Source organism: Maylandia zebra, linkage group LG14, assembly GCF_041146795.1.
Source record: "Maylandia zebra isolate NMK-2024a linkage group LG14, Mzebra_GT3a, whole genome shotgun sequence".
In the NCBI taxonomy this organism is placed as follows: domain Eukaryota; kingdom Metazoa; phylum Chordata; class Actinopteri; order Cichliformes; family Cichlidae; genus Maylandia; species Maylandia zebra.
Window position 1 is genome coordinate 34617181 of NC_135180.1, and position 14480 is coordinate 34631660.

The 14480-nt window shown below is 39.4% G+C and overlaps 1 protein-coding gene across 4 annotated transcripts in view; it reads left to right on the top strand.

The window, feature by feature from the left end:
• Positions 1–13889, top strand: part of caln1 (calneuron 1) — a 58200-nt gene extending 44311 nt beyond the window's left edge. For 3 of the 4 annotated variants that reach the window (XM_012924234.4, XM_012924235.4, XM_004569583.5), the window contains 2 exons: positions 3582–3738; positions 9982–13889. In XM_012924234.4, coding sequence (XP_012779688.1) covers positions 3582–3738; positions 9982–10109 — 285 coding nt within the window. In that variant the 3' untranslated portion in view covers positions 10110–13889. The remainder of the gene's footprint in view (positions 1–3581; positions 3739–9981) is intronic. The other variant, XR_191704.5, reaches the window with a different exon arrangement.
• Positions 13890–14480: the final 591 nt, after the last annotated feature.

A 14480-nucleotide genomic window follows, 5' to 3' on the forward strand; every position in this document is an offset into this window, starting at 1 on the left:
TTCAGGGGAAATATTTAGTAACTGTACCTTCTTTTTATGGGTTTATGTTTTCTGTCACTGTTATATTTACATTTCCACTGGATTAACTGTACCTGCTTTTAAATTACATTTCACAATGTATGTGATTTATTAGTCTATTGTTGCATAACTTTATTTTACTTTTGTCTTGCCAACATTTACATTTACGTTCACCTTTGATTAATGAGCCGGCAAACAAAAGACGAAACATTGACCCAAAATTTTAATTACCTCTGATAATGAATCTTCATGAAGGCTGATTAACATTTGAGGTGTGATTGGTGCGAGTGTTCATTAGCTCACTCTGAGAAGGCTGAGCGATAACAAATCTCATCGATGGTAAGTGTCCAAGTGGGATTTATGCAGTGGGCTTGCCAGAAAGTCCAGTGAATGTTACCCTTCACTCTCTGGACGAGTGTCATTCATCATAATATCACCGAGTGCACCAAACACAATCTGGATTTGGTGTTTGTAAACTGAGATCAAATGTGTTGAGAAGCTGGATAAATTTAGTAAATCATATAAACTCTATATGAATGAATAGATAGATACATAGATAGATGTAGATATATATATATATATATATGGTCTGTGAAGAAGCTCTCTGGAGTTGCTTGACTGAACCAGAATGGAAACCTTTCTGTTTATACTAATAATTATGTTAATAATAAAAACTGTATTTGTATAGCAGAGAGAGATGTGGTGTTTCTCACCTCGTTCACAAAGTTTCAAAAACAACATGTTCAGTGAGAGCCTTTTATGATCATCAAAAATGTGAATATGCATTTACATTTCTTTTTTATGTAAATGCGTATTGATGTTGTATTTTCCATCATCTTATTTCCTGTTTTTGTTAAAAGAATGGGATCATTGTTGATTGCATATTTTTGATATCACCAGGTATTTGAACCTTATTGTTTCCTCACGCACATACTTCACTCTCTCTTCACTAGCAGGTCTGCATTAAAGAAGACAGATCGGGGACTGCTGTAGCCCGAGGTCATTCACTCTCTCCCCACTTTCCTGTCTATCCCTCTGCACTGTTCGGTCTCATAAATTCAAAAAAAAAAACAGGAGACCAGGATTAACACTCATTCAGCTCATGAGACTTGATGAGACATGATTCCTTATCTAAAAAGATTATATGTTTATTACAAATTGATGTGTCATATTTGGTCATTTTACTGTACTAGTGTCACAGTTTGAATTTGTGCACTCCATACTAACACATATGAGGCCACAGAGCAGGCAAAATGAAATTATTTTGTAATAGAATGACTTGGGCCGATGTTGTATTTTGTTATTAATTATTTATGTTAATTAAGTTTTTTTTTTAATATTTGGTTGGTTTAATATAACAGAGTTTTCTGCTTAATTTTTTTAGGTTTATAAAGATAACAGTGGAACTTTTGCAATTATTTCACTGTTATCATTGTTGTTATTGCTACTATTTTAATGAAGACAGAGCTGGTGTCCCGTTAACGTTGACTTCCTAGATCTCCTTGTGCTTCTGCCTGTCGTAGCTTTTTATGCTCCACTGATTTGGCTCAGCTGTTGTTACACAGCTTATCAACTTCAGGGTCATACTGGGGCAGTTCCCATCCATGCATGTCCTGGGTACCGCGGTGAGTGTGTAATACAGATAACAGAGAAAAGGCCTAACCACCTGATGTGTTCAAGGCCATGGTATTTGACAACAGTGGCAAAGGTGATAACCACTGAGTAAAGTAGTCTAACCTGTTTGAAATGAATGCGTGGACCATTTTCCCAGTTTGAGATGAGAATTTTCAAACTTTCAATATGTTTTGAAGTGTGTGTGTGTGTGTGTGTGTGTGTGTGTGTGTGTGTGTGTGGAGGGGGGGGGGGGATAAAAATGAACGCATTTTTGGAACAACAACAAATATTTCTGGTTTCTGCAGAGCTACAGAGAGACCGTCAAAACAGAGTACTCCTCCAGAGTAGAGAGCTCACACTCTTCTACATGAAATAGTACACTGACAAAAAAATCTATGCATATAATGTGCATTTTATAGATTGATACAGATAAATATCCTCTGCATAAGAATGGTAAGATATATTATGATTTCTTTATGATAGTACAAAGTGCGAGTGTGTAAAGTTTAAAGAGTAGCAGACCAAGAATTGACCCTTGCGGAACCCCTCAATTTTTGAATTGAATTGAAACATAAAATGTTCTGGTCCTTAGATATGATGAAAAGCAGTTATGAAGGCTTTGGATTAAAATATCATAATCAAGAGTGTCGAAAGGCAGTGGTGAGATCAAGCATAACTAAGACTGAACGACTGTAACTCAGTGCTCTTAAATAATCTTTCTCACTGCAGAATGATGGACTTCAGTTTACTTGTAAGGTAATTACTGATATCTTTCCTCGTTAGCATTGTGTTGGCACACACCTGAATCCACCAAACCTGCAAACTGCTAAAATATCTGCTTTTATAGAGGTGATCACACTTGCTGATGATCAGTTAATTAAAGCGAATTTGAATAGCAGCATCTGGCAGCTACTCATGTCTTAATTCCCATGGAGGCAGTAAGGATATACTTAATACTTAATGACATGGTGTAATATGTTATCTGTTGTTAATCTGATGCTGCACTTACCAAAATTTAAGACCAGAATAATTTTGTAATATCCTGATACATGAAACCTGGGAATTGAAAGCAGATGCATTTTGCTTTTACCATGACTTTCTTAATCCATTCATTCTTTTCTGTAGCTCTATAAACTAAAAGTGTTACCAAATTTTTATTCCTACAGTGTGCACAATGGACACAACATCAATATAGGAACAATATACGTTGCCTTTGTTGAAAGTAAATATCAGTGAGTTTATACAAGCGTTTAGACGAATTCAGAGGAACTCGCTGTCCTCGCAACTGGCTCGGGACACACTGCTCTTTGTGATTTCATTATGAGTCAGGTTTGTATCATAGTCCAGCTCTGAAGCTTTTCTTGTTGCAGAATAAAAAGTAAATTAAATTATCCTACTGCTCCTAAGTAAAGCACTGCTTTCCAGCAAAGCATCGCTCGCCAGCAAGATCTTCTTGATCTGACCTTCAGACACCTCTGGTTTAAAAGTGGGTGTGTCTGTAAACACTCAAACAGAACCATAAATCAGCCACTCTTTGAACATAACTCTACCTCATTCAATTTAATCAATGCATCAGCGTTACGCAATGCTCAGATTAAAGTAAATGTATAGGAGTGACATCTGTAAGATGTACAGGGACGTACTGGAACATGAAGAGTGATTTATTCATTTGAACTTTTTGTCCTTTCTTACAGGGAACATCACTTATTGTAAGTCGCCCTAAGCAAAAATCTACTCAGATTTCTTTTTTTCTTTTTTGTACTCCACAGCTTAGGGCGATAGAGACTGTATTTGTAATGTTTTATTGAGGTTTGCAGTCTAGTGGAACTCCTAGTGGAAGGATTGTGTCACGCACTACCCTGCCAGGCACGTACGGCAAGCTTATTTATGTGAAGGGAAAATGGTCTCTTTCTTTTTAAAAATCTCCTCCTCATCTCTTTCTCCCTCAGTTCGACATGCAGAGAATCACCCTGGAGGAGCTGAAACACATCCTGTTCTGCGCCTTCCGTGACCACCTCACCATGAAGGACATTGAGAACATCATCATCAATGAGGAAGAAAGCCTAAAGGAAAACTCTGGCAACTGTCAGACAGAGTTTGAGGGAGGTGAGCTGAATTCCCTGAGCTGGCTTTGCACATAGGCACGAAGATATATATATATATATATATGCCGGCGTGTGTGTGTGTTGGGCTAGTCGTGTGTAGGTAGAGACAGAGAAAGTAATCCATTCTGTCAGGAAGAATTTGATCTGTCTCATTGAGATCTAAAGCCAACACAGTCACAGCACACCTGCTGATTTATTAATTTGGGGGCTTTCGTGGGAACTGGTGTCAGCTGGTCACCTGTTTAGAAGCGGCACAGATGAAATATACATGAATTCACTCTGCAGAACTATCCAAGATCCATCCAAGATTCATGGATATCAGAGCAGCAGAGCGTATTATAAGACTTTCACTCTTATCATAAAAACAGGAAATGCAATTGTTTCTTTCAAAACCATTTAAAATGTTTTTTAAATGCCAGGTTTGGAGTCAGATTTGATGAATCATCCCTTTCAGTCATCTCTGCTTTGGGTGCTGAGAGAAATACATTTTAAACAGACCACAAAGTGACTCAATTTGCATAAAACATTTGCAGTTTGAAATGAAATGAAACTTGGCAGTGTTTTGTCACAGCACTCGGCATTCAGGCCAGGCAGTTCTAAGCATGTATGTGGGGGGGATCGTGTTAATAATCATCTGTTTGGCTGTAACTGAACAGATGCTCTGCAAGCGAGAGATATGTTCAAGCAAACTTTGTTACTAGAATGTATTTATCTTCTGCTCCCCACTTAAAAAAGCTTCAGCCTCTTCAAAACTGCACATAAAAAGTTATGTTTTGGAATTTTTTCCCCAGTTTCTCACCTAAACTCATGTGTCTATTCAGCCTTGTTACATTTTAGCATGTGCAAATTAATTGATTCCATGTGTGTTTTGAAAGCAGATTAAAAAATGGCATCTATTGTGTTTCAACACCAGAAACATGACTTTTAGAAGCACAGAAATCTGAGTCATAACACCAGCAGCTTCTACATGTCCCAAAGCAGCGTCCCAGCCTGCTTCGTTATGCAGTGAGTCTGTGCTTATCAGTCTCTTAGGTTAATACTGTGTGAATTAAATTCCAATGTGTTGAGATTTGTCTTTGTAGCCACGGCCGTTTATATTTCTTCTGTGGACCAAAATGACTCTCAGAAGCATAAGAGACTTTAATGTCTCTCACAAACACACGTGCCTGTGAATAAAAAAGGGATTTACTAGGCCAACACTGGTGTCACTGAGAATGGACAAAGATTGCACAAGCACTTTATCAAGCTCTTAAAACTGGTGTAGAGTGATGACAACATGATGACCCTACTAGGTTTATGATTAAGGCTGCCCACTGCAGAATCTATTGAGCCCAAGGTCTTCAAGTACCACCTGCCACACAGGGACACCAAAAAAGTGCTCAGTCATGGAGAAATCGATACATCAAGTCATGGTGTGATTCATACTGAATACGATTCATCATGCTACACTTGTGCTTATTACTTCAGCTTTCTGATATATGAGGTAGCACAAGAGGCAGTTGATTTCCCTCTGGCTTTTCCTCGTTCTGGATCAATATGGTGGGAGGCTGAAAAACAACTGGAAAAAAATGTAACCACTGATCTATAGAAGTTCACCAGACGCTGATTCATTGCTGAACAAATTGCACCAATAGCATAAAGTGCGGAGAAACATGCTGGAGCTGCAGCAGCCATCCAGAGTGCCACTTCCAAGTGTGGAAATCAACTGCGATCCATGAATGTCACAGCTGCCTCACAGGTGTGGAGATTTAAGGGCATATAGATTGAATCTCTATATTGCATACGCTGGTTAGTTTGTGCACTTGCGCTATGTAAGGTGTGATTTCTGACTTTTTCAAAATATCAGCGTTGTTGTTGCTGCTTTCAGCATAAAAGAAAAATCCCCCTGGAACACATTTAACAGGTTCAACTAAAAAGCAACTAAATTACGCAGCAATTCCCAGTTTAGCCCTCAAAACTCTCTTTTAACTCGCTTTCCTTTTTTAATGCCTTTATCACCATTTTGCACCACAGATTCTGCTAAAGGCTTCAGGGCGATTGTGGCTCAAGAGTTGGCTGTTCGTCTTGTAATCGGAAGGTTGCCAGTTTGAGCCCCTGGCTCGGACAGTCTCGGTCGTTGTGTCCTTGGGCAAGACACTTCACCTACCGCCTACTGGTGATGGCCAGAAGGGCTGATGGCGCCATATGGCAGCCTCGCCTCTGTCAGTGCGCCCCAGGCCAGCTGTGGCTACAACTGTAGCAGTGTGTGAGAGTGAATGAATAGTGGTATTGTAAAGCGCTTTGAGGGGTCCCGAAAAGCGCTATATAAATGCAATCCATTATTATTATTAAAGCATTTTGTGTGCTTTATTAAACCTCAACTCTTCAACTGCAGCCTACAGCCTGACCTGCTCATATTTAATTTGTGACAAATATGTTTATAATATTTATTGTGACAAATCATACTTTTGCACCACCGTTCTTTTGTAGCCATGAGGTTGGGAATCTATTACCTTTTCAATATTTCTTAAACCTTCTTAATTAAAAATGCATGGTGTTTACAAGCAGTCAAGCACACATTTACTTTTCTGCAGGAGTCAATGTATTTTGATTCTTCTCAGTACTGAACAAGAAGAAATGTTGCTAGTAGCTGAACAAATACAAACAAATACAGAATCACTGCATCATAGTCTGCAAATGCTCTTTGATTGTCTTTTAATAGCAGTTTGGAAATCAGCATCACAACAGTAACAAGTGGAAGTGTCATAAATTAAACCAACACAGTATGGATGTCAGCTAAAGTTACCCCGCTGGATAAGGACAGAAGGATGAATGCATTAGTCAGCAGCCACTAAGCCACCGAGCACTTTATTACCTTGAGACCACAGTGGCCCGGAGAAAGTCCTCTGTGGATATTTGGCAGTTGTATCATTAGGCTGGGCGGCTGCAGAGGTGTTTTATGAGGCCGACATTGGATTCAGTTGACTGGACTTAGAACGATTGTCTAGACCACAACTCTCCTCCCATCTTCAGTCCAGCAGCTGAACACATGTTCTTTCCATTTGTACCCTGCTAGCTCATCCTCAGAGATGTATGTGAAAGATTGGGCAGATTTTGTTTAAGCAAGACTTTAAACGAAACTGATTTAACAAAAATTGTGACATGTGTAAAGTCCCTGAACTCTATTAACGCCATAAGATTTAATTGACTTGTTTGGAGCTGGTTGGGGATAAACTGCCTTCAGACGTTGTGGTAACATTCAACAATCACAGGCTCCTCTGAATAAGAAGAAGAACTTAAAAGAAAGCAAATTTATGACTACAAAGCCGGGGAAGGCTATGAAAAAGATTTAAAAGCACTTCCAGCTTGCAATTTCCACTGTCCAAAATGTCTTTAAGAAATAGTAGCTTAGAGAGATGGTGGAAGTCGTGAAAAAATGGGAAACAGGAAGATTTAGCTGTCTGAAGACTCATGGTGCACTTCTCCACTGAAACTGCAAAACAATTAAAGATCATTTCACCTGCCAGCAGCGCTGTTTTGTAACAGATGAAGACTTTCATGTTGTGTCAGCAGTAGATTAAGATTTAGGGAAACAGGTTTATGGAGGGTAATACTGAGCGGAGAGTGATTTCTCTACCAGCTCCTTAATTTCCATCTATGTGACACAAATGTCTAACAGATGACACTGTGAATGTGAGTAACTGTCGGTGTCAGCATGCTGTTCCTCAAAAGAAGCAGCCAAAAGATCTGTTCTTAGAAAACTACCCTAAATTGTTTGTGTACAAGGAGCAAACCACATTTAGACTCTTCACTCACCCAGTGTTGGGTTATGTAACCTTGGCATTTCAGTTTGTGGTCTAAGATGTGGATAAAATGACAAGTTTTATATAAATTTGAAAGCCTGGAAAATAATTATTCAGCTCAAAATTGCCAAGTAATGAAACCACCTCAGCCAAAAATGATGCAGCCTTTTCTGTCCCACATTCCACATTTTCTTTGGAGCAGCACTCAAGAAGCATTTTTGATGACTTTTTTGTGTGAAAGTTAAGAATAGTGCCGTGTGTCTGCAGGTCTTTGGCTCAGCCTCCCTAATTACTGTGGCCCGGAAAATCATTTCACTCACTGCAGGGAGGATGAGCTGCTAAATAACTGGTCAGGGAAAGAAATTGATCGAGCCAGAAGTAAAAACCTGGCCTGCTGTTGTGAAAATGTGTGTCAGTTTGAAATCCCATTTCATGACCTTCAGTTCAGCATCCTGTCCTTTAGTCTAAACTCAGGGTTTATGGAGACGAGATTTTAAAATCCTGAGTTTGAGGTTTTTCGATGAAATACAGAAATCTCCCCCAAACACATTATACCCCCTCACTGCTCATTATTATACAATAATACTCTTCCTTCCTGTTTATGTGAATGAGTAGAAAAAATATTAAAACCTTCTCTCAGTGTGATGCGGTTAAAAAACAGCACAAACTGCAGCTTTCAAATGGCTCAAGAGTCGAATCACTACCTTTCAGACAGTTTCAATTAAAATGAAAGAAAGAAAAGAAAATTATTACCTTTGAGAAGGTAATTAGGATTTTTTTGCATGTATTAGACTATATTAGCCATGAATCTGGTGTTCCTGACTAAAGGTGACTGGGTGGGTTTTTCAGTCTGAGCCCCCGAGCTCTGAAACTCCCCTCTGGTAAGCTGCACAATAGGTGAAATCATTAAAAATACTTTTTTTTAAAAATCTGTTTTTCTCCTCCAGTCCATGTTCTGTACTTTTCTTTGGGTTTTACTGACCCGTTTCTGCTGGTTTTATCTGAATATCTCATGTAAAGGAGTTATTTAAAGGTGCTTCAGGAAAAGAGTTGATATATAACGAGGTACAGCGAGCCTGTTTGACAGAGTTAAAAGGAAATGTTAGAATACATGCTATTTATTTAAATAATCCAATCTTTAGCTTAAAGATTCTCCTATCACTTTAAAGCCGCTAGACTAATTGGGCTCTGTTTTGTGAAATTTGGCTGTTGCTGTGATGTCTGGACCGCTGAGTTGTGGCTTAGTGGGCCTCTCTGTTGCTTCTTTCAGCTGGGATCCAGAGCAATAATTCTCCTTGTCATGGCCTATGGGAGATCACACCTCAGGGTTATTTCTTTTGTTCTCGGCTATAGTAAAACATTTCACAATAAATTATATTTATGTGCTGAACCCAATTCGAAGTAGGTTTGTTAATAAGTTATAAGTTAACGGAGGAAGCTGGGAAGGAAATGTGGAAGGTGGGGAGACAGGAAGGAAATTAATGCTAGAGATGGGAATGAAGGGAAGGGAGAGGGCACAAAAACAAGGAAGCTCACAAAGAGACTGAAGTAATGGACGAAGACGTAAAAAAAATTAAAGAAGAAAGGCTTCAAGAAAGAAGGGAAGGAAACAAAGAAGGGAAGAAGATCGGAAGGAAGGAAGGGATGGAGAGAGAGATGAAGAAGCTACCACTGGCTGCTCTCTTATTCAGGAGTCACCACATATTTGATTTGGCAGATTTTTCCAAATTAAATATTCATGCAACCCACAAAGGATTTGTGTGTCCTTCTGGGGTCAAGCTGGGAAATCTTTTGTTTGTTAGCCGATGAAGATGGTACGGATATGAGGAAAAGATGAAGATGGTTAGGAAACAAGGAAGTGAGAAAGGGAGGGACACATAGCAAACCAGGAGTGGAAGGAATGAGGTAGGAAATGAGGAAGAAAGGAACGGAGGCAAGGCGACCAGCGAGGAAGATGAAAAAAAGAAGGAAAAGCCAATATCCTGAATGCTTCTTGTGCGTGGGTGTGCTCATATTCAGATCTTTTTCCTCCAAGCCCCAGAATTCAACATCTGCCCTCTAATAATCCGGACTCTTTCCACGTGGGACCATCCTTTGCTCTTGGTCCAAGCTGAGTTCTTATCCTCGACACCAAACCACAAAAAAGACAACAGAGCAAGACTTACATTTTAAGCATCTTAGGGCACTTTGTAATACTATTCAGCTTTGAATGGCATTAATCTTTCCTGGGAGAGAAGTGTTGACCAATGAGCTGAAAAAGTAACACTTCACAGCAAAATAAACCATTGAAAGTCTGATGTGTGTCAGTGAGCCCTCTGTTTTTCTTCATTATCGTTGTCTGGGCACAATAAATGATTTATCCAGAGTCTTATTAGAAGCAAAAGTGGTACCATCATTTAAATCTGCTTATTTTTTATTTATGTCCTTCATTTGTGTTTGTCCGCTTCTCACATCTCTTTCAGTTCACCCCTCAAAGAAGAACCGTCAGACGTGCGTGAGGAAGAGCCTCATCTGCGCCTTTGCCATGGCATTCATCATCAGTGTCATGCTCATCGCAGCCAATCAGATGCTGAGGAATGGCATGGAGTAGCTGTGCCCACTGTGAGCTGGAAACAAGCCAGCCTGCATGTGCATGCCAATGGGTGAGGTCGTGTCCCTGTTGATTGGAAAAGAACTGCAAGGAGCAACGCTCGAAATAATCAACGAAATCTGTTTTTAAAATTGTTTTTAGTGTTTTTGAACGAGGGCCACGTCTCCACCCGACGTCCAATAAAACCATGAAGCCAGCATGAGGAGTCGCGCAGGACTCCTCCCCCTTTACTCTGACAGGGACACTCAAGGGCTGACATTACACATAACATACTGTTGTCTCTGTTTCCCTGGTGTAATAAAAAATAAATAAAAAATCCGACAACGATGCAGGAGTTAAGAGCTGTTCGCTTTCCCAGCAGCCGAAAGTGATCTGTCACCCACCAGAAGACTCACGAGCTATCAGGGCTGCAGTCTGGCTCCCAGGAGAGAAAGGAAGGAAGGAAATATTTGCCCTCTTATTAGTGCTCCTGAGAAAAGATGATGGCAAAGCTTGCCACCACTGAAGCAGGAGGATCTGTACAGGCCACAGCTTCTCTCACGTTATAATACTCCAGCACTCCATCTAACTACTCTCTCTGGGGGCTAGTAGGTGCTGGCATCAGTTCATCAGCCCTAGAAGCCAATCAGTCAAGCATCTGAAATGTTATATGGTAACTCCGGGCTTGTCTTTTGAAAGAACAGAGAACATTGGGAAATATGTTATTTTTTCCTCTTCCTGGACACTGTTGGGTGAACAGTGTGCAGAGTGTGAAGAAAAAGTCCTATTTACAGAAAAAAAATCCACCCTCCAATGCTCTAGGTACTGTGTGTGTGTGTGTGTGTGTGTGTGTGTGTGTGTGTGTGTGTGTGTGTGTGTGGTATACAGGTGTGAATCCATTGCATTCAACTGTGTCATAATGTGTAGGTGGAAATAGCGAGGATAGTGGTAGAATCAGAGTGGCGAGACGTTTTTCCAGCTGAGAAAACTTGAATCTTGCCTTTTAATCTAAAAGTAAAATGTCTTGTGGCGTTGAAGCATTCAGGCTTCATGTCAGAGTTCCAGCACCATGTCTTTTGCTACTCTTTGATGACAAGGGACTGCTACCTAACCCTAACATATCACTGTTTTAAATACTTATTTAACCAAGATTTTATGATCTGGAAATACATCTGTGACACCATCATGTGGCATCGTCATCATAACTCGTTTAGGAAGAATACAACCAACCAAAGACAAGTCACCACCAAGAGAGTGATAAAGTGTTTCAGGGTGGATTTTTTTCATTTGAATTTTGGGTGTTTTTTGTTTTTTTTCTTGTCCTTTAAATCACCCCACATCAATTTAAAGATTTCTTAATGCTGTGAAAAATTGCTGAGCAGTTCTAAAACCCAAATTTAAAAGTTTAGTATCATCATAAATGTGGTATATATTATTAAAATCAAAGGGTTTTTCAAAATTAACAAGGTACACTTAGATTTTTCAGCTGTATTAACTTAAATCTGGGTGGCTCCACAGTGTAGCGCTTTATGCATTATTTGCCTTCTAAACAAAAACTTTCAGGTTTGATCCCAGGAGGAGGTTTGAGTCCCTTCAGGGCTGCGTCAGGAGGAGCATCCATTATGGAAAAACTGACAAATCGAACATGTAGAGCTACCTGCTGCAGTGACACCTTGTGATTAAGGGAGCAGCTGAAAGTAGCTTGCATTATTTTAATCTTAATCCAGTCACACATGACTGGATTATCTGCAGAACCAAAACTGTACAGAGTCCGCTGAGTTATAAATCTTCTGATTTATAAACTATTTTTAAAAAATCCTTATTGATTTTAATTACTTTTCACAGCAAGAGTAACTAAAAGAGTCCACTCGTACTCTTGTTTTAGATAACTAGATCTTTATTTCTGTTCTTTAAAGATGCATAATGCTCTCTGTATCTGTTTGATCCTGGGAAATTTCCCTGGACATGACAGTTTTAGATCACACCTTCTGACCGCTTGAAGAAAAAAATCTGCAAATTAATTGATACTAATAACAGTTTTAAGTTGCAGCCCTTTGGCTGCAGAATAGACAGAATAAGAAAAATGTAATCATGTGCACATTAAATGCAGCTTCAAGGCTAGAACCCAACTTGTGTGGAAGAAAAACATGTCACTGACTCACTGACTCAAGTACTCACCATAATGAAGACTATATTTTATGACTACAGCGATAGAAGTCAAATCGTGCCACTCTTAAATAATTCGGAGGCAAAACAAACTCTCTAAGGCGATGTACAAACATTCTCACAGCACTGAATAATTTGACGGTTCCTCTCCCACCGAGGACAGCTCTGAACTCCTGCACTGACTCCCCCCAGGGGTCAGAAACACCCCTATTATCAAGTGCATGCGATCAAGTCAGTGTCTTCTGTAAATACTGTAACCCATGTCTGAAATGTCTCCAGTGTCTGTTGAAGTGTACAGTATCTGTGTGTGTGCATGACCGTCGGTGCTCTCTGCTCACTCGGGTTCAGAGGTACAGGGAGGAGGCTCAGCAGGAGTAGAGGCGGCTGCTTCATCACAAACATGCCAGGTGCAGGCGGTAAAGGCCCTTTCTGTTTCCTCTCAACCCTCCTGCCAAAGCCATAGAACTCTGCCGAGGTGAACCAGACAACACAATATAGACATTTTTCCCTGTTCCTACATGGAAACACGAGATCAAACGGGCATTTTTTTTTTGGCATAAATATGTATATCATATCGGACTCAGTTTGTTCCTGTTATTGTTTTTGCACTGTACCTGTCATCCATTCCAGTGAAACGATGCAGAAGGTTGTAGGTTTGTGCAATAGTGCCATCTAGAGGTGAAGTAACATCACACTGGCCGTGCTCTTGTCTCGTCACGGTGTTTGCGTGTTTCTCCCTCTCTGCACACTCATGGGAATGTGCTGTCAGGCAGGACTCAGCGTTATATTCACAATATGTGGAAAATATATTGATATTGAATGTTCAAATATGAGGATATGTATAATGTATAGGTTGACTTTGCTCTACCTACACTTCTGGCAGAGCAGCACTTGCAATGTGAACACATAATTAAACGGTGTATTTATAGGAACAGATTTCTTGCCTATGGCAGACAAAGTGATTTTAAACGTGTAAAAGGTTTCATTCACAGATGATTTATTACTATCGCACCCTGGAGACTTCATAAAGAGCACTGCTGCAAAAGCAGCCTAAACAAACTTGTACAGTAGGTCACGCTGGTTTAGTTTTTCATCAAAATGCTTTTTTTCTTTTACTATTATTTTTGAAAACGTTACAGCACTGGTGGAAATTTCCTACCAAAAAAGAACTAGACACTACTGTTATGTAGTGGTTAATTGGAAAACTGTTTTATCACGAATTTCTTATTTAGAAATAATTAAAATTTTATTTGATGGTTTTTGTTTTTTTTGGGGATGGATACTGTTATTGCAGTGATGCTGTAATTAAACTGTCTTCACCCCAGTAGAATGATTGCATGACTCCATCACTGAAGTGGATGGTTTGTTTTGGAGGGGAAACGCACAGTGTCTCTTTAGTAGCATGGTGGTTGGATCCCACATTTGTTTCTTATGTAACATTGTAAATAGCTACTAAGACAGCATATCTATTGGACAAGCACATATTATACATACTTTGCACGTGCAGTATTTAAACATGTAGGCTAGAGAATGACTTTCAGTTGTACTATTTATTAGAGGAATACTAATTATCACTGTAAATATGAAAATCTGTACAAAACATCAAAGCATTAAGAATACTTGCAATAAAAAGACATTTTCTAAATGGTGCTGTTTGTCTTATTATGCAGTAGACTTGAGATCTCAGTAGTTATTAGTTCAAGATCAGGACACAGTGTTTAAGGGATTGTACATTTCAAAATATAATTTACTTTGAAGCTATCTGATCCTATGCCATGACATTTAAAACATTAACATAATGCTCATTTAAATAAAAAAAAATCTCTCACTTTGTGATTTTTAAAAAAGCAAATAGAATGCATTTATCAAACACTTTTAGTTAATGTTTGTTATGGAGTACTGGCAGAAATCTTTAGCCATTCCTCGTTGCCTCAGGGGCAATGATTTATTTGAACATGTGCAAACATAAATGGAAATATACGTAAAATAGAGTTTATAACAATATAACAAGCTTGAAAGTCAATATTTGGCATTGTAACTGTTATTCTTCAGTTCTAGTTTTCTTGTCATTTCCACAGGAACAGTTTTCCAGGCTTCTTGAAGGATATTCAGAGCTCGTCTTTGGGTGTTGTCCGCCTTTTGTTCCGTTCTCGTGTCACAATTATCCCACACTGCTTCAGTAATATTGAGGTCTGGGCTCTGGGGAGGCCAAGCCATGACTGATGC